Genomic DNA, 23,801 nt, shown 5'->3' on the forward strand with positions numbered 1-23,801 from the left:
CGTTGTCTGGCAGAGGTGGGGAAACTGAGGCACCTAAGAATGAGCCCATAATCTGTACTGAGCAAATAAGAATTCCTTAGGAGAAGAAGAGAGGTGAAGCTCAGTGGCAGAGCACTTGCTTGCCCTGAGTTTGACCCTCAGCACCATAAACTAGAAAAACAGTGACAAAAATTGTGTGTGTGTGCACACACATATGTGTGTGCGTGCGCATGTGTGTTGCCTTGAATAAGGATAATCTCCATGGGCTCATACATTTGAATGCTTGGTTCTCAGTTAATGAACTGTTTTGAAGAATGAGGGGGCATGACCATTTTGGAATAGGCATATCCTGTGGGAGGAGGTATAGCATTGGGGGTGGGCTTTGGGGTTCTAAGAGCCCAGGCCAGGCCCAGTGTTGCCCCTTCTGCCTCCTGCCTGTGGCTCAGGATATAGCTCTCAGCTCCTTCTCCAGCACCATGCCTCCCTGCCTGCCTCTATACTACCCACCATGATAACAATGGACCAACCCTCTGAAACCATACGCGAGGCCCCAGTTAAATGTTTTCTTTTATAAGTACTGCTTTGGTCATGGTGTCTTTTCACAGTAATAGGTCAGCGACCAAGACACTGTGAATCGAAGAGAAAACCGCACCGAGTCTTCCAAACAGCGAGAAGCCGTCGAGCTCCACTATAGGCCCGTTTTCCCCTAATTTAGCACCTGAACAGGTGAAATCTATATGGAGAAGCGTGGCAGATTTAGGCAGCATGAGAAAGCTGGAGCTTATGGGAGTGAGTGGAGCAGCATTGGGCATTGAGAGAGGTGGTGACTCAGAGAAGCTTCGGGAGGAAGGTCTTTGCCTGCAGCAGGGTCTGGCCTTGATGGCCTGCCTCCTTCTCTCCTCGTCTTACTTCATATTCTCCCTTGGGGTCTTTATCTAGAGCTATCCTCTTACAAGTCTGTTTTCCCCTGTCACTTGAGCCAGCGGACACCCCTCACACATCCAGGTAAGGTCTTGGGCTGCCATCTTAGCCAAATTAACATAATCTTCAGGAGTTCTGCTGAGAGTCTGTTGCAGAATATGAGTTGAAGATGTGTTACATTCATCTATGCTGTGGAATATTTGTTTAACGATGCAAAGATGTGTTGTGGTCTTCTATGTTGCTTTTGTTTAACTCTGGGAAGCTGTGTTACTTTGCTGCTTAAAACACCTGATTGGTCTAATTAAAGATCTGAACGGCCAAAGCTAGGCAAGAGAAAGGATAGATGGGCCTGTCTGGGAGAGAGAATAAAGAGAAGGAGAATTCTGGGAAGAGAAAATCGAGGATTGAGAAAAGGAGGAGAGGAGGACACGTGGAGCCAGCCACCCAGCCCGACAGCAGGCCATGGAGTAAGAAGGAAAGAAAGGATATAGAATAAAGAAAGATAAAAGTCCAGAGGCAAAGGGTAGACAGGATAATTTAAGCGAGGAAAAGCTGACTAGAAACAAGTCAAGCTAAGGCTAGGCATTTATTAGTAATGATAGGTCTCTGTGTGATTATTTGGGACCTGGGTGTCAGGTTTCTCAAAGGGTGAAGAGCAAAGAGCAAAAAGCAACCAACTGCAGGGGCTGGCCGCCAAGAGATCACCACAGCTGGACTTGCTGACTCTTAACCCTCCCTTAAGAAGCAGATGGGGGAGGGTCTTGCCCTCACCTGAGTATCCAGGCACCTCTCCCAGACAAACAGTTGTATATGATTCTTCACCAATTTCCCACGGACTTAGGTGGGGCTGCTGGGAGAAAGGCTAGGGGGTTTAGGTGGGAAAGAATGAGGGGAAGGAGGCTCCATTGTCACAGCCCCAGGGAAGCCATTGTCCCTACTGAGCACAGACCTTCCGGGGTGGTTCCTTTCAGGTCGGTTATGCTCATTTGTAGCCCTTTGCCCGTTGTTACGTAAGCCCAATAAACTCATTGGTTCCCTAGCAGAGCTTTGGGGGAATTGTAGCTTGATTCATCATTGGGACCTTAGGGGGAAGAGTGGGCACTGCTTATGTCCCCTCAGGGAAGGAATGTAAGCGACACTAGATTACAGCCCTTTCCATGATGCGTGACAACCACTGTTTTTAAACTTACTGTTTGCTAGTGTATTCATATCAAATATCTTAAATATAGCTGAAGTCGTATATTCCAGTTTATTGTCATCTTCACTATCCTTTTTTCAGGATAGGGTCTCATTGTGTGGCTCTGGCTGCCACGTGGAACTCACTGTGTAGAGCAGGCTAGCCTGAAACTCTTAAGAGATCCACCAGCCTCTGCCTCTGAGAGCTAGGACTGGGACTAAAGGTGTGCACCGCCACGCAGGGCTTTCAACTTCTCCCTTCACACAGGAGTTCTGTCAAGACTGAGGAACTTGTCCAAGGTCACACAGCTTGTAGGTGATGGCGTCGGGTGTGCGGTCACGTGCCGTCAGTTGTAAATCTTGTGATGGCATCGGGTGTGAGGTCACGTGCCGTCAGTTGTAAAGCCTGTCATGGCATCGCGTGTGAGGTCACGTGCCGTCAGTTGTAAATCTTGTGATGGCATCAGGTGTGAGGTCACGTGCCGTCAATTGTAAAGCCTGTCATGGCATCGCGTGTGCGGTCACGTGCCATCAGTTGTAAATCTTGTGATGGCATCGCGTGTGCGGTCACGTGCCATCAGTTGTAAATCTGGTGATGGCATCGGGTGTGAGGTCATGTGCCGTCAGTTGTAAAGCGGTACTTGTGTATTCTCTTTGCTCTAGATTGTGACCATTTGCTCTGCTTTCTACTTAGGCCCTTGCTGACGTGTTGGCTTGGTGCTGACCATAAACCTAAGAGGCCTCCTCCCAGATGACCAAAACCCCTAGTCTAGAACCCCCCAAATAATTTCAAAGGGGGGAACACCAAATGTTGACATGTTGAAGGCAAAAGTTTGAAAATCTCAATCCCCAGGGAAAGGGGCTCCTGTATCAGGAGTAGAAATTTCAATTCTAGGGAGGGAACTGGCCACGAGCTTCAATAACAACAAAACATTTAGTTTCAAGATATTTTGTTTAGGAGGCTGGAGAGATAGCTCAACCATTAAGACTGCTTGAAACTCTTGGGAAGGACCTGAGTTTAGTCCCCAGCACCCATGGTGGGTGACTCACAGCACCTTAACTCCATTTCCAGGGGAATTGACACCCTCTTCTGGCCTCCTTGGCTAGGAGCATACGCACATACACACTAAGATCTTTGGAAATATGTCATTTATCTACTACATTGGCCTTTCAGTGGATGAAATTCTAGGAACTTTAATTGTTTAAAAAGTTTTCTGTGTATAAGAATTATTGCCTGGCTGTGTGTATGTGTTCCATAGCGCCTGAAGAGGTCAGAAGAGGGTAATGGATCCCTTGGGACTGGAGTTAGAGATGTTTGTGAGCTACCGGGTGGATGCTGGGAAGCAAACCTGGGTCCTCAGCAAAAGCAAATCTGCATGATAAGCTACTTCTCCCCTGCACCTTCAGCAGCTTTCAGTGAACCAAATAACATTTGCCTGGCGAGGCCGGTGAAGTAAGTTCCTGATTGAAAGGAATTCTGTGCAGAGTAGAACAGGAAGGCGCTTACTTTATTCAGTGTCTGGAACTCTTCCTGCCCAACCTGTGCCCCTCAGATGAGTGGATTCTAGACGCCTCCTCCACAGTCCAAGCATCTCAGCAGCATGGCACAGAGGTGAACATTTAATAGCAAATCCTCATGCCCATGGAGTGTATATGATTTCAACATATGAATGTTTTTGTCTATTACCTTAAAAAGTTGCTCATGAAATGTCCTCTTATGTTTTTGAGATGGATTCTCTTTTAATAATGCTGCTGCATTGAGTGAGCTAGCTGGGGCAAGGCTGGAGAGCTCGCCCTGGTGTTGAGGATGGGGGCGGGGGGGGGGGGGGGGAGCTGGCGGACTGACCAGCCCTAGCTACTACCCGCCCCAGAATCTGGACTGTGAGTTGGCTCACTCCACCATCCACGCCATCAGTGAACTGCTGGAGCGTGTGAAGGGACCAGTCCTGCAGATTCAGAGCTGCAGAATCGCCATGACACCGCAACAACAGGGTACCCGAGAGGAGTCCGGTGGGGCCCAGGAGTGACAGTGTAGCCAGAGGCCTTGAACCCGCCAACGACTCACTGCGATGAACACTTAGAGATGTGTGGGCTAAAGGGTATACTTTAGCCCACTGCGTCACACAGCTTCCATGTGTGTGCCATGGATGTGTGTGCCACATCTCTTCCATGCCACATGGGGAGATGAATGGGATTGGGGTGCACGCTGTGAAATCCACAAAGATCCAATACATATATATTTACTTTTTAAATTTTTTTACTTAAAAAATTTTTTTTTACTTAATTTTTTACTTTTTTTTAATTTTTCGGAATTTTATTTTCAGAAATTTGAGCTTTCAGAATTTTAGACTTTAAGGATTTTGATTGTCTAGTAATTCAATTTTGGTTTTAAAGCCTCAAAGATTGACTTTTTTCGTGATTGTTGTCCAAGCCTATAACTGTCACAACAGATTATCGAAATATTGTCCTTATTTTTTTATTTTATTTTTTTTTCTTGCTATGTAGGCTAGATTGAACTGAAAACTAACGTTCCTCTGGCTTCTAAGGGATTACAGGTGAGAGCCTCCAGAACTGTTTTGTTGACTGTAGCTGAATATAAGTGGGTGGCGTTATCTGTAGGACCAATGGGACTTTTTAATAGACTCGGGCGCCAAATTATGTAGTATTGCTGTTAAGGAAAAGTCGCGGGTAAATAGCTAATTTGTAAAATACGTATGGCAGACCGGGACACGTATAACTCTTAAGTGTACTCAGCGCTGGGAATTCTTGGCGGTTGTTATCCCATCCCTTGTTCTAAACTGTTGCGTGATCACTGGAACCCGTGTCTAGGTTCTAAGCGTTGTGTGGCCGTTCGGCTTCTGCTCCGTCTTCCGCATGCTAACAGTGTCAGAGCTCCCTTGAATCTAGGGATCATCGAGTGTCCGGACAATCTCGTGTAGCTGTTTGGTTTTCAGTGTTTGTGAAGGACTCCACACGTAGAGCGACTCCAACACGTCCATCAGCTCTCTAAGCCAACGCATTTACTCAGCACCTTCACCGGACCAGTCGAAGAAATATCCAGCACCATCTCTTCCCGTTTATGTAAACTTGGACCTCAAATGCTGTAGGTAATACAGAATAAAACGAGCATCCACCGTGCCAGTGCTTCCCTAAAGTGTCAAAGCAGGCCACTTTCAGGGGACGCCAAATCCGAGGTGCCTTCGGATCCGTGCTCTGGCCACGTGCACCGCGCAGCCGCTCACGGCGGAGAGGCGGAGACCCGCGTGGGGCGGAGGAGAACCCGCACCTCTGCAAAATAAAGCTCCGCAGCCGAGGCGGCGCCTCTGCCCGTGGGATTGGCTGCCCGAGTCGTGACGCGGTCTGGGCGGGCCCGACCGGTTTGCGACAGTGGCCGCGGTCCGGGATCCGAGAGCCCAGGGCAGTCGCCGCGTCGTGCGGTGTGGTGCGGTGCGGTGCGGGGGTCCCGTCGGCGTCTGGGAGCCGTGGCTCCGGGTCGCGGAGCCACCAGGATCCGCCGCGCGCGTGGCCCGGGGACGCCAAGGTCTGGCCTGCGGGGAGCACGGGGGACCGGACGGGGGCTGCGGAGCGGGCGGATGCCGAGCTCTCGGCGGAGCCGGGGAGGTGTGCGGGGGAGGGGGGGGCGCTCGCTCCGCAACTTCGCCCGCCGAGCGGGGACTCGGGCCGGGGAAAACTTTGTCCCGGCGGAACCGAGCAGAGATTGGGGGGCGGCGGGGAGCGGGCGGGGCGTCGGCCAAGCGCTGTTTGTTTCTTTTCACTTCCTGCGGCAGCGGCTGGAGATGAGGAGGAGGAGGACGGCGGGGCTCAGGCGGAGCGGCCGCGGCCCCCGGGAGTGACAGTCGCCCCGTCGGGATTTCCCGCTCCCCTCCTCCCCCCTCCCCCCAGGGCCCGGGCCATGCGTGCGCCGTGAGGGGCCGGCGTCCCGACCTGGCGAGCTGATGCGGACTCGCTTTTGAGCGGCTAAGGGACGAGAGGAGCAGCCCCAAAATGGAGGATTTTACTACCAGGACCTACGGGACCAGCGGCCTGGACAACAGACCTCTGTTCGGGGAGACGTCCGCCAAGGTGAGTACCGGAGGGGGGCCCCGGGCCCGGAGTGCGCCTGTCCCGCCTCCCTCCAACCCACTTGGGCCTGGAGTGAACTTGGAAGTGCAGAGAGCTGGTCTTGCAGTTCCGCCTCCCTCTTGGCATGTTTGCCCTGCACTCGTCTTCAAGAGCAGGTTGGAGTGGAGGAAAGTTCAGAAAGTTCTGGGCAGTTGGTGGGAAGCCCTTCACGAGAGTGCGGAAACCCCGCCGTGGAGGGAGATTCCTGTGAGGCTTGCACAACCGCACTTTGGAGCTGTGCTTCAGGTGTGCGGTGAGAGCTTCCGCCCAGAGGCCCAGGGCTGTGCCTGATAATTATCCTAGGTAATCTGTGTACCTAGAGCCCTTAACCGGTCCGTGCCGAGGTTGTGAAGCAGTTGTGTGAGGGGGAATGTAGGTCACCGTTCCGGGAGGTGATCCAAGGGTCTCGGCACTCAAGTAAGCAAAGTCTCAAATCGGACAGACAGGTCCCGGAAAAGAGTGTAACACTTTTCAAAGAACTTGATTAGGTAATTTGTCTGGTCAACAACTGAAGAGAGAAAGAGAAGCCTTTCTCCGTGCTCAGCATTAACTTCCTGAGAGGCCAGGGTAAGATTAACCTGCTGTTTGTTCTTGTGAATGGCATTGGTGACCATTGACCCCTGATAAGGGCTGTCAGCCTTTGAGAAGTTAGCGCACTTAGTGCAGAGCTGGGATTTCTTCTTCCATTTGGGGAAGAGCCTGTCGTGGACACAGGGAATTTCTCCACCTGGCAGTCAGGGGCACCACCCTGAATTTGGAAGCTGCCAACCTGCCTAAATTCCACATAGATTTTTTTTTTTTGCTTTATCTTGGAGTGTTTTTAATAAAACATTTTAAGCTCGATGTCCAGAGTCTTGTGACTTCACATCTTCTCAGCCGACTGTGCTCGGGAACTCTAGTTCACTGCTGTTCCTATCAGTGCAGACATTGCTAAGCATTCGCTGTGAACCAGGTCCTGGGTATTGAGGGGCAGGTCAGGAATAGATGTGTATATAGATATATTCAGATCTAGGTGGATGTGGCCCAGGTCACAGCACAGGGGAAATGTGGTTTGGCTACCAAGAGAAACTTGGCATTTATGTGGAAAATTCATCCAACTGTCTCCAAATCACTGTCTCCTGCACATACCTCTTTGAGCACTGATTGGGAATCTGAGCGACTGAGACCACTTTGAACTCCTTAGACCTGGTATTGCAGTGGCCCCGGTCTTCCCTATGGACTTGTTGACTTGAGCAGACGCGCAGAACCTGAGGCCATTCACTGTGTTAGTTTGGGCAGTGGGGAGGCTGTGGCGGAAGGAGCCCTTGATCTCAGGCGTTCAAGGTCAACCTGAGGTGCGCAGTGCAACTGTGACCCCAAAACTTCAAGAGCAAAACAGCCAAACCTCCTAACAACTATGTAGACACTGAGAAATAATTGATGTTATTGACCAGCCCACTGCTTAATGCTTGCAAGTGTCTTACCGTCCCTCATCCATTTGAAACCCATCCAAGGACATCAGTATCCAAAAATATTCCTATTCACGACACACCTGAGTCCAAGCGTGCAGTGAGTGGAACGGCCCGTGCTGCTTTGGTGACTCAAGGAAAAAGTTAAGACTAATATATAATTATATATATATATGCACCTCCCTTACAACTGCACCGCTCAGCTTGCCCTGTGAAGTGGACAGGACCATTGCATATAAATTCCATGGAATGCAGAAAGGAAAGAAATCCATGGTTTGGCATGGGACAAAACGTGTTTCACATAAATTGACTTGCTTAACCTGGAGGAAAAACATCTGTCTTTGTTTAAAGACTTTGTTTGTAGGCCAGAGAGGGGCAAGGACCCAGAATGGGGCCTCCATGATGACAGGACACGTTGCAGCCCAGCCGTTCCCTTGGACAGTAGGACCTGCTGGAACTGAAGGAGACTTGGAGATTCTGAGAAGTCTCCTTCTCCCCTTTGTCTACGGGCGTCTCTGCCTTACTGCCTTTCAGAGGCCAGCAAACTAGACGTAGGAGCCACAGAGCCACAAGTGGAAACTTGGTAAGGGCGAACGACCGTTTATGAGAGAAAAATCTAGAGGAGAAAGCCCGCTTTCCCGTGACAGATTCTCGGAGCGTTTTGTGATCTTGTGTCTTTAGAACAACCAAGTGCGTAGGTTCGCAGTTACCGGTGCAATCCCTAATTCTCAAGGTAAAGAGGACTGGAGCCCAGAGGAGAGCCTGGAGCTTGTGTTTCCTCAGTGCTGGGCGCAGCCGGCCGGTGCTCAGCTCTCCCTGGCTTGATCATCAGGGTCCTTTCTAAGATGGAGGTTTCATTTCGGGTGTACAACTAAGGAAGTGAGCTTCACAGAGTTATGTGTTCAGTCACGCATTACTTCTCTGGCCGCCTTTTGCCAGTTCCCTTTTGCGAGCTGAACAGTGAGGAGTCACTTAATCAGGTGGCCTGTGTGGAAGGGTCTCCACACACCGTAGATCTGCGCATGCTTGATGCCATTTCCCAGGATGTAGGGGATCAAGTGGGGAGTTTGTGTTCATGGCCCTGGAATCTGCTGTAGAGGAAACATGTGAGCTGGTGGGCTGGGAGCAGCACGCGAGTAGGCAGGCCCGAAGGCTCGTCTACTGTCTGTCCTGATGATCCCAGTGATTCCAATGACATCAGTGTGATATTTAGGGAACAGCTGCATAGAGGGAGCCATCCAAACAGTTCTTGTTACATTTGAGGGGCACTGACAAATGCCAGGGAATGGCGGTCATATTTTATAAGAAACTATACCTCCCTGATACCTTTAAAAATGTTATAAATACTGGTCAGGATATCAGCATGTTATTTTCATGTTTTAAACCATGTCTTCCCAGCAAGGACACAGTGAGCTTGCTGCGAGACGGAGACCAACCTAGGCTACGTAGTTCCAGGCCAGTCTGAGATGTGAGACCCTGTATCAAACAGAACCAAAACGCAAAAGCATTAAGTTCTGTTCTGTAGTACATTTCTTTCAGACAGAGAGCAAAATGGTCAATATCTGATGTTTCTCTGCCCATGTTGTAAACGGGCACTGCCACCTGTGGACAACAAGAGCAGAGCATGTATGCTTCCCTAGCAGGTACAGGGCTCCAGGTTTAATTCATGACACTCCCTTCTCCACCCCCAAACCCCACCCATCCACTCAACCAACCAAAACACTCAGAAAAGACTTAAGCTCAGTGGTAGAGCACTAGCCTAACACGTGTGTTTGATCCCTAGTGTGCACACGCACACACATACGATCTCTCTTGTTCTCTCTCTACAAAGAAATATTTGAGCCTTATAAGTTATATGTTCTTTGTAGCGCTGCCAAACTATTTAAACTCATAAATCCGTTGTTTCTGTATATAATCAGTATAAATTAAGATTTTAAAATGTTTTTGGACTGTCTTTGATGTCCAGTGTATGTTTTATGCTTGGAGTCCATTTCCGTTCTGATGGGCCACTTTTCAGGTACGAAGTTTGTATCGCCAGTCCCATCCTTTGGACAGTGTGTGGATTGCACTTACGGTTTTGTAGCCCTGGTCTGTGAATGCCTTCCTTTGCTCTGAGAGTGTCAGAAGCCTGATGTGCTGATTCTTCTCTCTGATGCTAGTTTGAGGAGGTTGGGAGCAGTACTTCTGCTTTGGTAGTGTGGCCTTTTACCTTATGGTACCTTACCTAGTTCTCTCCCCACTGTGGGAGCATCCCGAGACATGGCTCTGTGGAATGCTGTCTGCTGGACCTAGACTTCTTTCTTTGCTCCTCCCGCTCCTTCCCTGCTGCAGTGGGAACTAAAGCCTGGAGACAATCCCTCTGTTTACTGCTTGGTTTTAGAAAAAACACCCATCTCACCAGGTGGTAATGGCACGTGCCTTTAAACTCAACGCTGAGAGGCATTGGGAACGCCTGTGAGTTCCAGGCCAGCCTGGTCTACAGAGTGAGTTCAGGACAGCCAGAGCTATTAAACAGAGAAACCCTGTCTCAAAAAATAAAAAAAAAACCACACCTATCTCTACAGTAGATGGGCACGAAATTGTTGCCCAGAGTTGAGGGTCATTTCTTGACTTTGGAGTTAGGTGCAAGGTCTCTGAAGTCAGTCCCCATTGTTCAGGCTGGGTGGACCTGGGTGTGAAGAGGACTGTGATTCTTCCGGTGGACGAGAGAAAAGAGTTCCTCACCGTGAACGCAGGTGGCAAAGGACACTGCTTCACTTGGTGGGGCTCAACAGAAAACGGTTTCCAGAGAGATGTGCCCAGTGATGGCCACTGATCACAAAGTCCGTAGTTACTCTTCCGTTACTCGTGTTGGAAACTGCGGGTGAGGAGTTCCTTCCGTGGACTCTGTAGCAGGCAGCAAGGGGAAAGAAAGCCCTCTGTGGAGTTAGTGGACGCTGAGGCTTACATACTAGCTTCTAAGAGCAAAATCCTCTTCTCACATCTCCCAGTAAAATAAGCAAGCAAACAAGTAGCAAAACCAATTTTTTTCATTACTTGCAGTTCTAATCGTTTGAACTGGGAGTATTCAGATGCAGGACGAGAATGCTATTCATGTGATTTTTAGCTCCTTTCAAAATGTTTTTTTCTGATTAAAGTCTTCACTGCCTCTCGTGCGCAGGGTCCCACAAGGCCGCCCTCTGAGGAGTGTAAGCTTCAGGTTTCTGTTGGCTGCTGAGCGTCCGCGGTGCTGTGAGCCTGGCTCTGTCTCCCTCGAAGGAGAGCCAGTTGCCAAGGGACTGCAGACAGTTCTCTCTTCTCATCTCACCCTCCAAATCGCTTTCACTTCCTTGGGCCGGTTGCAGTTCTGAACACACAGCTGCAGTGGCATTTCCCTTTCTACCCTGCATAGTTTTCTTCCTCCTTTCTCAGGATCAGAGGACTTGGGATCTCTGGGGCTGGGTCTCTGCCAGGCACCGAGTGTTTGGAAAGCTCCGCAGAAGACATCCATCCGGAGAAGGTTGGGACGTGCTGGTCGTACCCTGCCCGGTGCCACCTCCCTCCAAGCTCCCATTTCTCCTCTGACCTTTGGAGCTGCCTCCTTTTCCTCCCTCCTCTGGGGATTGAACCCAGGATGCCAGGCTTGTGTGGCAAGTGATGTTTCTTTTCTCGCTGAGCCATCTTGTTGGCCTGACAGCTAACTGCCTCTCAATTTTTGTGATCTTTGTGTAGTGTCGCCTCTGCCTGCAACCATGAGTCCTGTTCAGTCTGCCTTATTTGCTACTTTAGAACCTAAAAGCCCCGCTTTTGTCCTTGCTTCTCTTCAACAAACCTGGCTGTTAGGAGGATTACCCTGGCACTGATTTGTGTACCGTGAGGAACTTGGGTAGATGTGGCTTCTTCTAGAGTGTGGTCCCTAAGCAAAGGGGCTGTTGACTCATTCTGTGTATGGTCTTAAGTATATTAAGTTTTAGGTGATAACCTGTAGTCTTGGGAGATTCTAAGACAACAGAACGCAAAGGCTTTTGTTCAGAAGCTCCTGTAAACACCAAGCAGGAAGTGGTGTTTTAAACTCTCGGGCAGTTCCATTACTGCCTCTCTTCCTGTTGAGGAATGTGTAGCAGAGGCCAGTAGTGAATGGGTGAGTGGTGTGGGATCGTGTAAGAAACAGACGGAGCCCAGCCTCGCAGACACTCTACTGGTTTACTGTTCTCTGGGACGACTGGAGTTCTGCTCGGGTGTGGTAATTGCCTGGTTCTCATGAGCTGAATCATTATTTTTCTTATGGTCAGGGGCAGGTTGTGGTAATGGTATTTTCTGAGCTCAGATTGTCGACAAACTTGAATGTCCTTATGGGAGTGAAGTGAATTTAAAGTTGCTGGCGGCTTTGGAGATTGTGGCTAAGCATGGAGGAGTCAGTTCAGTTCCCCTTCAGCTCTGAGGAGTCTAATCAATCATTAAAGACTTCCCATTAGATAGGGCCACCTGAATCGGCCACCATTTACCACGGAATGACAACTGTTCTCTTGTAAGGGCCTTTATTTCCTAATCCTTACAATAACCTAGCAAGCTGTACACAATTGAAAGGCTACATTTTAAAAGTGAAGTGATTTATGCACCTACTGGTAGGTGTACGCTGAAGAGGTTTGTGAACCTGGTCTGTCAGGTCTCCGCCTAGTGTTTCCTCTGTCTGCCATTCTGAGTCTCCGGTACGCGTCATCAGTGTGCCTCTGTGGGTACCAAACATGGAGACTGTTTGCGTTCCACCTTTACTTTGATGTCCACAAATGGTGTTTCAGTGAACATCATCTATTTCAGGTATCTGTGAGGAGAATCTGGTTGGATGAATGTACAAAAATACAACCTAACTATGGTGAAATCAGGGGATATTAATAAACGTCTGTGAAGTAACTCTTTCTTGATCAAAATAAGGAGGGAGTTTTGTGCTCACGGTTACATGTAGCAGTGCAAACCGTGTGAAGGTGGCGGACGGGTTGTATTTTTATTTCACTCTTTTGAGACAGGATCTGCATAGCCTTGGCTGTGGTCAAACCATGAGGAACAGGCTTGCTTCAAACTCAGAGATCAGCCTGCTTCTGCCTCTTGAGCCTGTATGAAAGGAATGCGCCACCATACCTGGCCACCTGCATTCTTGAAACCCCTCTTCCACACCCCCCTCCCCCCTTACAGTTCTGTTCAGAGTTGGCTGTTTCTCTGGGAAGTCTCAGAAAGGTTGCGCCAACAGGCAGAGCTCACTATTCCCTAGAGCTAGCCAGTGAGGCAGGCGCACCTTCCACTCCTGCATGTCCTTTGCCCCTCTGGTCAGCTCTCAGGAGCACACAGGGGGAAAGATCCCACTTAGGTAGAGATAGGCAGTTCAGAAGAGACACTGACAGGGCCCAAGGACTCCTCCGTCATCCTGCAGCAGGAGCCCTCAGGGATTTTCCCCTCAGGGCTGTCTAACCTAGCCATTTCTAGAGCTTGAATGACAGGAAGTTTTCCTCAGCAACTGGAAGAAAAGCAAAGTAATTTCTGAAAATCCATCTCTAACCTACAGCCCGAAAATCCTTAAGTTTGAGAACCGTGAGAGTAGGATGTGGCTTAGGTCTGCCCTCCTCGCTCTGGGTAAGCAGTGCAGGGTTCTGCTAGTGGGCTTTGCGTGCTAATGCCTTGCCCCGCTTTCTTACTAGAAAGAGTACCCAACATTCAGAGATATTGATGGAAGTGTGGGGTAGGAAGCTTGGTACTGATAGGTGTCGGAGTAAGGAGCTGTCAGATCATCGCCATTGTTAAATGATGCTGGCGTCCTGTAGCTTGGAGGTAAACAAATCCTTTGAAGTTGCCCAGTGGGCCTTGGTCTGTATTTGCATAACTGAGCCTTGGTTCCCTGGCATGTCCCGAGGCCCTGGTATTCACCAATCAGGACAGTTTCCGAGCCTCTCCACCCTAGAAAAGCAGCTGCCGCTTGGGCCTCTCTCTTTTTCGCTTTCTCTCTCTCTCTCTCTCTCTCTCTCTCTCTCTCTCTCTCTCTCTCTCTCTCGTTCCCCACTTCTCCTTCAATGGAGTGGCTCCAATAAAGTGCGATCAGAGAAGAATCCTTGATTTCGTGATCGTTCCTGCTTGCTGGTTGAGGGGTGCACCACACATGTCGGAATGCACCCTTTCCTAGTTGGAGTTCTCAAGGATGTCAGGCCAGTCTTGGGAGTAGGATTTTAACTGGGCATGGTGCTAGCAGATCTCAAGAAGAGTTCAGTGCATATCAGTGAAGTTCACGACTGCATCCTAGAGAGTGTGCTGGGCCATATGTCTTTTCTCATAGACCCTAAGTGCTGGGGGAAGATCGAATCTTCTTTTCTTCTCTTACTGTCACTTATTAGGCTTGACGTCGTTCTCTTGTTCTAGTACACTGGTGCTCCTGGAACAAGATGCCGCTTGGTGTGTAATTTGTAAAGGACGGCAATTTATTTTCTCACTCTTCTAAGAGGTTGGGAAGTCCCAAGACAAAGGCGGTGGTAAGATTGGTGGGGGTTGCTTCCCCAAGAGGGGAGTAATGCTATGTTCTCAACTTAAGGAGGAGTGGGAGGGCAGGAGAAAGCTTTGAGTGTTGCTGATCGCATGCAGGACAGCACCTATACCTTCCTGAAGATGATATCCCCCTTTTTTCTCCGTTTCACACAGGCAGGGTTTCTCTATATCCCTGGCTGTCCTGGAACTTGCTCTGTAGGTCAGTTTGGCTCTGTAGATCTCAGAGATCCACTAGCCTCTCTCTGCCTCTCAAGTGCAGGGAGTAAAGGCGTGCACCCCCATGCCAGGCTCCAAAGAGGATACTTCTGTCAGCCCCGTGGGTTGTTTCCGCCCTAACTTTGAAGAGCCTGCTACTCTCCAAGCTTCACAGCCCTCCCGGCGCATTCCACTTTCGTTCTGGCCATTGCTGCAGAGATTTGTTTGCAACAACCCCCTCTGGCTCCTTGCCTGTTTCCTTGCTTTTCCTTGAAAAGGGCTTTTCACACCTCACACCCCAGAGTGACTGCTCACGCCCCCCCATACTCTGTTCTCTCTCCATTTACTGTTCCATATTCTTAGTCAACAGGAAAAGCAGAAAGAGAAATCTGAAAATCCAAGCAGGAAGCATGGTAGAATGAAGGTCCTCTGATGTTGGAAGGATTTGAGATTTTAAGGCCAGTGGTGTTCCTCAGTGAGAACAAGTGAACGGATTAAATGGAGGTGATGGGTTAAGGAAGGGAATGGGTGCAGCCACTTCTGCTGAGGCGGAATGGAGGTGGGGGGCATTCCTTTCTCTGCTAGCATTTTGTTGTCTGGGGATGACTGATAACTGGGTTCAAGAATAAGACTGAGAATCTGGGGTGGGGGGAGAACTTCCAAGCACTTTCTGGAGAGGTCAGAATCAGTCAACTCAAAAGGCCGGTGGAGCACAGTGAAGGACTAGCCGAGAATAGACAGCACGGATCTGTAGTCAGCCCAGTTTCTGCCTTTAGCATGTAATAACCATCTTGATAAATCCTGGGTATTGTGGTTAGCAGAGGACTCCGATGAGCTACAATGAAGGCACTCTAACCACTGCAGCCCCCACAGGGACATGGCTTGGTTTTGTTTTGAATTAGAAGAAGGTGCTCTTCTCGGAGGATGGTGAGAGCATGTGCCGTGGTACAAACGGGCTGGACTTCCATTCTATGAAGCGGCTCAGTGTCTGAGTGAAAAAGGCTTGGCTTTACCAACTTGGACATGTGGAGGAAGAGATGACTGAAAGTTAACCTACTCCAAATTGGGACTTTGTGGGAGGTTCAAGGGAGGAGGGGAGAGGCAGGGAGGGGAGCAGAGAAAAGTGTAGAGCTCAATAAAAATCGATAAAAAACAAAAAGTTACGCTACTTCAAAAAACAAAATGTCTGGCCCTGTGAAGCCTTGCCTCTCCGAGTCTAGGATTAGCACACTGAGTAGTGACGTATTCTGCTGAGGTTTGGAGATGAGCGGCATCTCTGGAGAGCCTTAAGCAGTTCACAGGGAAGTTAGTTTGTATCATAGTTTTGAGGTGGAGAAGAACGAGCATTCAAGTATGCAGTGTGGAGACTCGTCACCCGGGGAAGGGTGTTACTCCAGCCCTGCCCGACCTCCAAGAGTGTGAGGAGAATGTACGGCAGCCTCGTTCTCCTCCTTTCCTGCAGTTTTCTCCTGAGAATGCGGAGACACACTGCATAGGGATGAGCCTATGGATGAAGCCTCCCTGGTCACCGCCTTTTCCTGCTCTAGCAGGAACTGACCTTGTAATCAAGCCAGGAGGATGTTGACCCATGTGATCCCCAGAGTTTATTATTGCTCTTTCCTTGAAAACAATAGCATATTCTGGAAGCACCTGAGAGGATACTGGGCCTGAGGGCAGGACCGGGCCACAGCTTCCCGTTCTGCTCCATGCCCATCCTAAAAGCAACGAGGCTGCATTTAGTTGTGACAGGTTGGGTCCCAGGTGAGAGAGATGCGCACTCTCAGGCATTAAGGAAATTGCTGAAGGAGAGGCCTTCTCTTCCCTTGTTAATAACTGTCGGTCTCAGGGAAGCACACAGGTAGTATATCTTTGATCTACTCAGAACAGTGTCCTTTGTTTTCGAGATACCTGAATCAGGTAGCTAAGCACTAAGCACACACTGTGGCTGTAACTTACCTTGTGAGGATCAACAGTGAAATGGGCACAGCCTTTCCCTTCTGCAGAGCTTTGCACGGGCGGGGTGTGTTTCTACTGGGATGTTACTAGCTGTAGTAACCCTCCCCCTGTAAGTCCTAGCACCTTGTTTAGAGGTCATACTCTCCGGCTTCTCTGTGACAGCATCTAAGTTGTCAGCCTCGCTCTATTAAGTAAAAGTATTGACCACAAATGCTGCAGCTGTGTTGGCTATGCCAGACAGCATGGGTATTATGTAGTCTCGGTATCATGGAAAAAAAAAAAATATATATATATATATTCATTCACACACACGGAGCTACATGTGATTCTATCATGTTGCTCAGAATATCCAGTTGAAAAAATAGTTTATTTTTGGTATTTCCCTTTTGGTATTTTTGGATTGTTGACCGCAGGTAACTCAAGCCATGGAAAAAGAATAGAGGAAGGTGGCTGCACTAGACTTAAATTTAAGTCAGACGATCTCGTAGGCAGTTTCCCCCTAATTCCTCATCCCACCTTTTGAATTTCTCTAAGCCCCTTTAGAATTCCTGCCTTCATCTTCTTATAGTTACTTGTGTTCAGGGTTTGGGAGTAGGTAAAGCATGGTTTGCCATGGAAACGAAGACTGAACATGGTGCTTGCTAGCATTCTGAACTCTATAGCAACGGGGATGGCCAGCCAGAGGGGATGGTGGCTGCTGGCTACTGGTTACTCAGGATGTGACTGCCAGTATCCGGCAAAAACCATCATGAGTTACCCGAGTTTCGTCAGTCCGAGGGCCTTTACCTTGTTCACCAGTGTGCTTGCTGGATGATGACTGACCAGGTAAGATTGGGGACTTTTTAGTTACAAGGCTGCTCTGACCCGAGTGTAGGCTGAAGTGCATTCATTCAGAACTGTAAATTGTTGAAACGATCACTTTGCCCATCTTGGTCTATCAAATAAGATAGGGCTTTAAGGGGTCTCCATGTCGGGTTACATAGCTAGAGAGTGTCGGAGTCAGATAAGACATAGGATAAAAATAAAACCCGGGGGAGGGGGTGTCGGGGGGAAAGGTAGTTTCTGGTAAAACTGGTAAAAATAACACCAGCTTCAGACACAGAAAAACTTGAGTTTCAGTTTCTCTTATAAATGACAAAGTTTAAATGCAACGTTCATCTCTGTACAATTCAGCTCAATTTTGGGGCACACTCTTCTTTAAATGCCCTCTGGCGCCGTAAATAACTAGAGAGTGCATTGTTCTGTCCTTTGAAGACTGGAACCTGGAAGAACCTGCTGGACTCTGGAATATCTCTGTCTCAAGCAATGGATTGTTACTCTCAAAATGGTTAGTTCAAGGTTCATCCCAGATCTTGTTAAAAATACTTTCTAACTCAGCATATCTGAAGCAGGGTTTAATTTTGCATTTAAATAGGTGCTTATTTAGGTGAGGCTAATGCAGCTGGACCACATTCCATATCGGAGTAGCCAGGATTTGGATACGGCATTAGAAAGGATCTATGGTTGTCTGTCGCAGGAGACCCGAAGGCAGAGTCCTGGCTGGGAGAAAGATGCCACCTCCTGAGTAGTTTATCTCCTTCTAGGAACAACCGAGAGCACGGCTTTTTAGCTGAGTAATTGTTAATTCAGGGAGATACACAAATCTAGAAGCCAGGCAGGGAAATTTAGGGGTATTCTCATTACCGTGAACAAAGCAGTTATGCTATTGTGAACAGGCTGATAGGATATGCCACTAATCGGCTTTGCACGGTACCATCTGTCACTTGCCAGTTTTGTCTACAACAGAGTGGCCTTTAGGATATTCTGTGTCGCAAGGGATGTTACGATCAATAGGCGCTTTTGGGGTGTCCAGGCCTGACAACCTGTTTCTTTACCTTAGAATTATAGACCTTGGTATTTTGATTTTCCTGAGCCTCCTTCCCCATGTCCAAGTCCTTAGATGTATGTGTGGTGTATGTATGTATGCACACACTGGAGGCCAGAGGTTTGATGTTCGATGTTTCTTTTATCATTCTATAGACCCTTTTGAAATCAGGTCTCTTAATTCAGCTGCTCTGGCTGGCCACTGAACTCTACAGACCCACCTGTCTCTACACCCTATCAACTCCTGGGAGAGGATGTACAGATATATTCATTGAGAAACTGAGTGTGTACCCGGTACCCGTGGGTGAGCAGACCAGCAGAGGATGTCAAATCGCCTGGAGCTGGTTCCAGGCCCTCGTGAGCTCACTCATCCAGGCAGCTCGTACAGCTTTCTATGTTGAGTGCTGGGATTCGAGCCAAACTCAGTTCCTCTGGCTCATGCTTATTACTGACTAAGCCTCCCTGGTCCCCTCATCCCTTGTTTCAGAAGCTTGGTGAAAGTCTGGTCAGTTTTCCTCCATCGGTTGTTTTTTGTTCCTCCTGGTTTTGGCAGGCAAGCTGCTGTGACAACATTGGAAACTGACTTACCTTGGCTGTTTACACCTCTGTTGGTGACAGCTCTTGGGTGTGAAGACCCACAGTAAATGTCTGCAGATACTCAGAATAGACACGTGAAACTTCCACATAGTTGTACGGACACAAATGTGTGGGCAGGAAGATAAGTGGTTAATGAATTGCCCCCAGGTCTCGTCCTTAAGGGATAGTACTGACTTCTGATGGGCTGCAGTTGTAAGATCTGTTGAGTCCCTTCCCACCTCTGATCACTGGCCTTCACTGCAGAGGCGTGGTTTGTCCTTGCACAGGTCAGGCCACGCAAACCTGATCTTCCTGCTCCCCAGCTTTGCCTACCACGGCTTTCAAGGGCCAGAGTGAGGGAGGCTGAATCCCAGTAGCCCCGTTCCATAAATACAAGTTCATGACTCAGCTTTGGCTTCTCACAAATGAGTTGTTCTCAGTGGCTGTTTCCTGGTCAAGTCTTAGCCCCAACCTTGTTTTATATATAATTTCTTTTCTCTTGGGATGAGGGTGCTGGGGAATGAAGCCTAGGGCCCTGTACATGCCAGGAATGTGTGTACTACTGAGTGATAACTCTAGCCCATTCATTGTTCTGTAATTCTACAAAACTCACCAACCTTATGACTTTGTAACATAGTTATGCTTGGTTTCCAAGTTACCTCTAATTTTTGGCAAGTAGTTTAAAACACACTGGCCCAAGTTTACCCTGGCCTGTGAAATTTAGGTCCCCCCCCCCCCCCCGCTTTAGATATTCTATAGGAATTGGTTGGCTTAGGGCTGAAAACCACAGGATAACTTAATGGATGGGTGCTTGGCTCTTCAAACAATTCTTTGTTCATATTACTGAAGTCTTACTAAGTTGGAGAAAAACAGTAGAAGCTGGACTATAGCCTTTGTCCAGCATGGCACCCCGTCCTTTCTAACAATACCAAATATTTTCAGGTAGACAAAGCCACCTCCTTTGTCACTTTATACATCTAGATCAGTCTGGTGCCAAGGCTGGCAACCTGAACACCTTTTCTATGTTTTTATTAGCACAGCTTTCTTTGGTGGATGTCAAAGGCCCAGCTCTTGGTCTCTTGATTCTATAAGATTCCGGCTTCCACTCTGGCAGCAGCTGAATCCAAGTTACCTGGCTAACAGACTCTTGTCTCTTTCAGGATCGAATCATCAATTTAGTTGTTGGCGGTTTAACCACCTTATTGATTCTAGTAAGTATCTTCTTTTTGCATTTATACTCTTGGCCAGTTTTGAGAACTTTACTATCAATCTTCCCCAAACAAAAGACGTATGAACATATAGATATTTCAATCATAGTCGAGTTGGAAAGAGTAAATCAGTCAATTGAGTTGGCCATGATTTCCTGCCTAGGAAATCTGTAGCTGACAGTGGCAGTGACTGTCACCTCTTCCGCTTCTTTCAGTGCCTTAAGTTTACTCTGACCAGGTTTACAAAGATTCAGACAGTAGATGTTAATTTTTAAAATTCTGCATAGCACATCAGAGTATGTATGATACACATTCTGTATCTGCCTATCAAAGTAAAAAACTACAGTTTATAAAATGTGATAACCAAGACTAAAATTTGCTAAGAGAACAAACCTTAGCTTTTCCATTGCTTTTTAATACAAGGTAGAAACAAAATGGGGATTAGAAAGCTATCTTTTGGTATTTTTTCATAAAAACCAAGTCAAACCAGCGTATATTCACCTTTTTCTTCCTAATTTTGTAATTCTAGTTTGCTCTGGCATTTTGGCAGTGTTGAGAACAAATACAAAGGTATCAACAGCTTATGCGTGTGTGCCACACCATTGGAGACACTGAATGATTCAGATTTGCAGGCCTTCTGCAGGGCCATCCTAGTTTGCATACTGCCCCAATTTCAGTGTGTGTTCTGCCAAAGTGAGCCCTACTCACTGTAGATAGGGAAAATTACAATTCCAAGATAATCAGATCGTTTCCTGGTAATGATTAAGCTTGGGAACGGGATTTGTATGACTGCTGATCTCTGTTAATGGAGAGGCTTCTTTCTGAGGCTGGTCTGCCTTCTTTTGTACTTGCTGGGAAAGTGTCAAATACTTGGACATGATGTCATGATGCAGAATGTCTAACTCTGCCGTGCTGCAGTCTGACTACACCTTGGAATTACTCTTACATGTCTCTCCATACAGGTGACACTGATCAGTGCTTTTGTTTTCCCTCACCTCCCTCCCAAACCACTGAATATATTTTTTGCTGTCTGCATCTCTTTGAGTAGTATCACTGCCTGCATACTTGTGAGTACACGGAATTTAAATGTTTGTAAAAGCCGAATATCGTTGTGCTTAGGACAGATTTCTAGCTCCTGGGTCTATAGAAAAGGGCATCTCTCCTTTTTACCCCACATCTCCAAGGATTTGCCATGGATAATCAGAATTACCCTTTTCCAGAATTGTCCTTTCTTCTCAATCCCAAAGTTAAAAAGCCTGAAGAAAACAGTTTCCTTAATAAGTAGACATGAAAGATTAAGAATTGCCACAATACTTCAAATTGTGCAAAATCAGATGGGACTCGCCTGCACACAGCAACTATACATAGGGTTCAACAGTCTTGCAGATTACCTAGATTACTTCTGGTAATATGGGTCCACTTGGGTTTATGTTCTTCCCAGAATGAAGACAATTAACATCACATTTCCCCGGAAACATATGATTATCAAGTTGCAGTTCTATCTGTAATAAGATGGCTCTAATACAGACCCTGATGTGCCAAAACACCCACCCCTAAAAGATGGTTATTTGGAGGTTATCTGTTGGTTTTGCCTTTCACTTGGGGTGAGGCTGTGTTTCACTGGGAGAGACTCGCTCACAAGCAACAAGACCCTGGCTTTGAGCTCCAACACTATTTTTTAAAAAGTACTAAGTTTTTTTTTAAAAAGTAAATCCTTAAATTGTTCCAAACCCACATAACTTTTAAGCCATATCACTTAAGTAGAATTAGTCCAAGATCAAATCTACTTGTAAGTGTTCGTATCTCCTATGTTCTGCAGTCCCGAGTGACCAAGGTTGAGATAGTTAAAGTATGTATTTACTTACATAAGCTCTCTTCTATCTGAATTGATCACATAAATCTAAGAACCGTCCTCTCTAGGAATTCAAATATATCCAGATAACATGTTTTTACCTAGTGTGATTGGTATAATACTTTGATCACAGAACCAAATACATCACAAAAACAGGAATATATATGATCTTGTATCATGGAAACACATGTAGTGCTATCTGAATCATAAAGAATTATGGCTACATTGACCTCAGGAATGATGATTAACTGAAGACTATTTCAGGACAATAAATTCTATGATATCCATATAAAAAGAATTAGTTGTATTTATATTGCAAGAGTTGGTCATTACTTAAATTTTTATTTTGATTCTTCTTTTAGATCTACTGGTATCGGCAAGGAGATTTAGAACCGAAATTTAGAAATCTAATTTACTACATCTTATTTTCTATCGTCATGTTGTGTATATGTGCGAACTTGTACTTCCACGATGTGGGAAGGTGAAGCAGCCAGAGTGCTCCCCAGGACTCTATCTATGGGAATCGACAGCTGGGAAGGTCTGAAGTATGCACATGATTTCCATGTTAACTGTAACTCTGGACTCCCTCTCGCAAGGGAGCTGTTTCCTAGATCTCCGCTTTCCTTTAAGAAGCTGAAACATTCCAGCCCTCAAATGGCAAAGTATTTCCACTTTTGAAAATGATTTTTTTTTACACTTTAATTGCACGGCTCAAATCTTTCATTTTAAGACAAATACTCTTTTATTTCTGTTAAACTGAATATACAATTATTGTTCCCGAGGCAACCAACTTTTGCTTATTACTACAGTTTCACATTAATAAAACAGATAGTGAAAAGACAACTCTGATTGTGAAGATCTAATTACAATAATAAATAAAATAATTTATACAAGGTTCCTTTTTTTTTTTGACTTTTCTGTAAGATCATATCATTAAAGCCCTCTAGGCTTGTTTTGGTGTTGCCCTTAGGAATGACTCTTTTGATACAGAAGCAAATTCTGTTTGTTAAAAGTGCCTGAGGGAGAAGCTATCCTGTACCCCCAACAGGTAATGCACTAAGTGAACATCAAACTCTAATACCCCTCAACTATTTTCTGGGCAATTGATATAGTCAAACATGTAGTAAAAAGTCATGGTTCTCAAACACAGGCGATATCCCCTCCCCTCACTGAATGACTTCAAAGTGCTAACTGTAGAGTATTGTCTGTCTCTGATGAGGGGAGATAACTGCTTTGCTATAGTCATCTACATTCCCTTTAAGAGTTAAAGACCAAAGACCTGTAGTGAGTTTTCCTGACTCTAATTAATGCTTTCCTCTTTATCCCGCCTCAGTCAGCTCCCACTGCCAGCAATGGGGTAACCAGAGTAACCTTCACCACCACTTCCCATGTTCTCATATAAATGCTGGTCTTGTCTTAAACTCCTAAGTCAATCTTTCTGAAGGTCACTGCTAACTAAGCTGGATCATGTTGATAATATAACCTGAACTATAACCAGGCCAAATTGAGTCTGGACAGAATACAGTGTCTAACTGCAGAGATGAGTGTTACTGTGTGTAAAAAACCAGAGCAGGTAAGCTTTGGTGATTTAATTAGCTACAGGGAATGCAACTCCCTCTTGCTATAAATCTGAACAGATCGGGGCAATTAAAACTTGCTACATTCCATAACACATTGTCACACATTGGACCTCAGATGATAGACCTTAACGGAGGTAAAAAGTAACAGCAGCAACAATGTGCATGGCTTAAGCACAGCAGCTACGTACAAGCCAGGAATGGCAAACCAAACCCTTGGGACTGCTCCTGTCTTTGGAGAAAAGAGAATCAGCAACGCGGCTTCTTTCACCTGAGTACCTGGCTCTAGTAACCTAGTGACAGTTTACCAGGTCCTCAACGTCCTTCGAGTCTTCAGAAACAGGACTGCCTAAGGACGATCCAATTATATTTGATTCTTCCTGATGATGTTGAAATATGGGATCTGAAATAAGTTTAAATAAAG

General features: G+C 47.0%; 2 protein-coding genes across 6 annotated transcripts in view; one reads left to right on the top strand and one right to left on the bottom strand.

The window, feature by feature from the left end:
* The first annotated feature begins 5,464 nt into the window (after window positions 1-5,464).
* On the top strand, window positions 5,465-22,695 carry Tmem243 (transmembrane protein 243). 2 transcript variants are annotated; one of them, XM_048433577.3, is made up of 5 exons: window positions 5,465-5,617; window positions 5,980-6,159; window positions 19,901-19,951; window positions 20,911-21,015; window positions 22,163-22,695. In XM_048433577.3, the coding sequence occupies exons 2-5, from the start codon at window positions 6,082-6,084 to the stop codon at window positions 22,283-22,285; spliced, it is 357 nt and encodes a 118-aa protein (XP_048289534.1). In that variant the 5' UTR covers window positions 5,465-5,617; window positions 5,980-6,081; the 3' UTR covers window positions 22,286-22,695. The 2 variants fall into 2 exon arrangements, with proteins under 2 accessions (XP_048289534.1, XP_048289533.1); XM_048433576.3 differs by having other exon boundaries at window positions 5,477-5,617; window positions 5,865-6,159.
* Window positions 22,519-23,801, bottom strand: part of Dmtf1 (cyclin D binding myb like transcription factor 1) — a 41,098-nt gene continuing 39,815 nt past the window's right edge. For all 4 annotated transcript variants that reach the window (XM_085684066.2, XM_085684067.2, XM_048433574.3 and 1 more), the window contains one exon: window positions 22,519-23,780. In XM_085684066.2, the coding sequence (XP_085540192.2) occupies window positions 23,671-23,780 (110 nt within the window). In that variant the 3' untranslated portion in view covers window positions 22,519-23,670. The remainder of the gene's footprint in view (window positions 23,781-23,801) is intronic.

The sequence above is a fragment of the Myodes glareolus genome, chromosome 27, assembly GCF_982192425.1.
Source record: "Myodes glareolus chromosome 27, mMyoGla1.1, whole genome shotgun sequence".
Lineage (NCBI taxonomy): Eukaryota > Metazoa > Chordata > Mammalia > Rodentia > Cricetidae > Myodes > Myodes glareolus.

Excerpts from the sequence above, each read along its gene's own strand:
- Tmem243 (XM_048433577.3), top strand. The coding sequence starts at position 6,082 with ATGGAGGATTTTACTACCAGGACCTACGGGACCAGCGGCCTGGACAAC. Across the intron at positions 6,160-19,900 it reads TCGGGGAGACGTCCGCCAAG|GATCGAATCATCAATTTAGT; the intron begins GTGAGTACCGGA and ends TGTCTCTTTCAG. Across the intron at positions 19,952-20,910 it reads TAACCACCTTATTGATTCTA|GTGACACTGATCAGTGCTTT; the intron begins GTAAGTATCTTC and ends CTCTCCATACAG.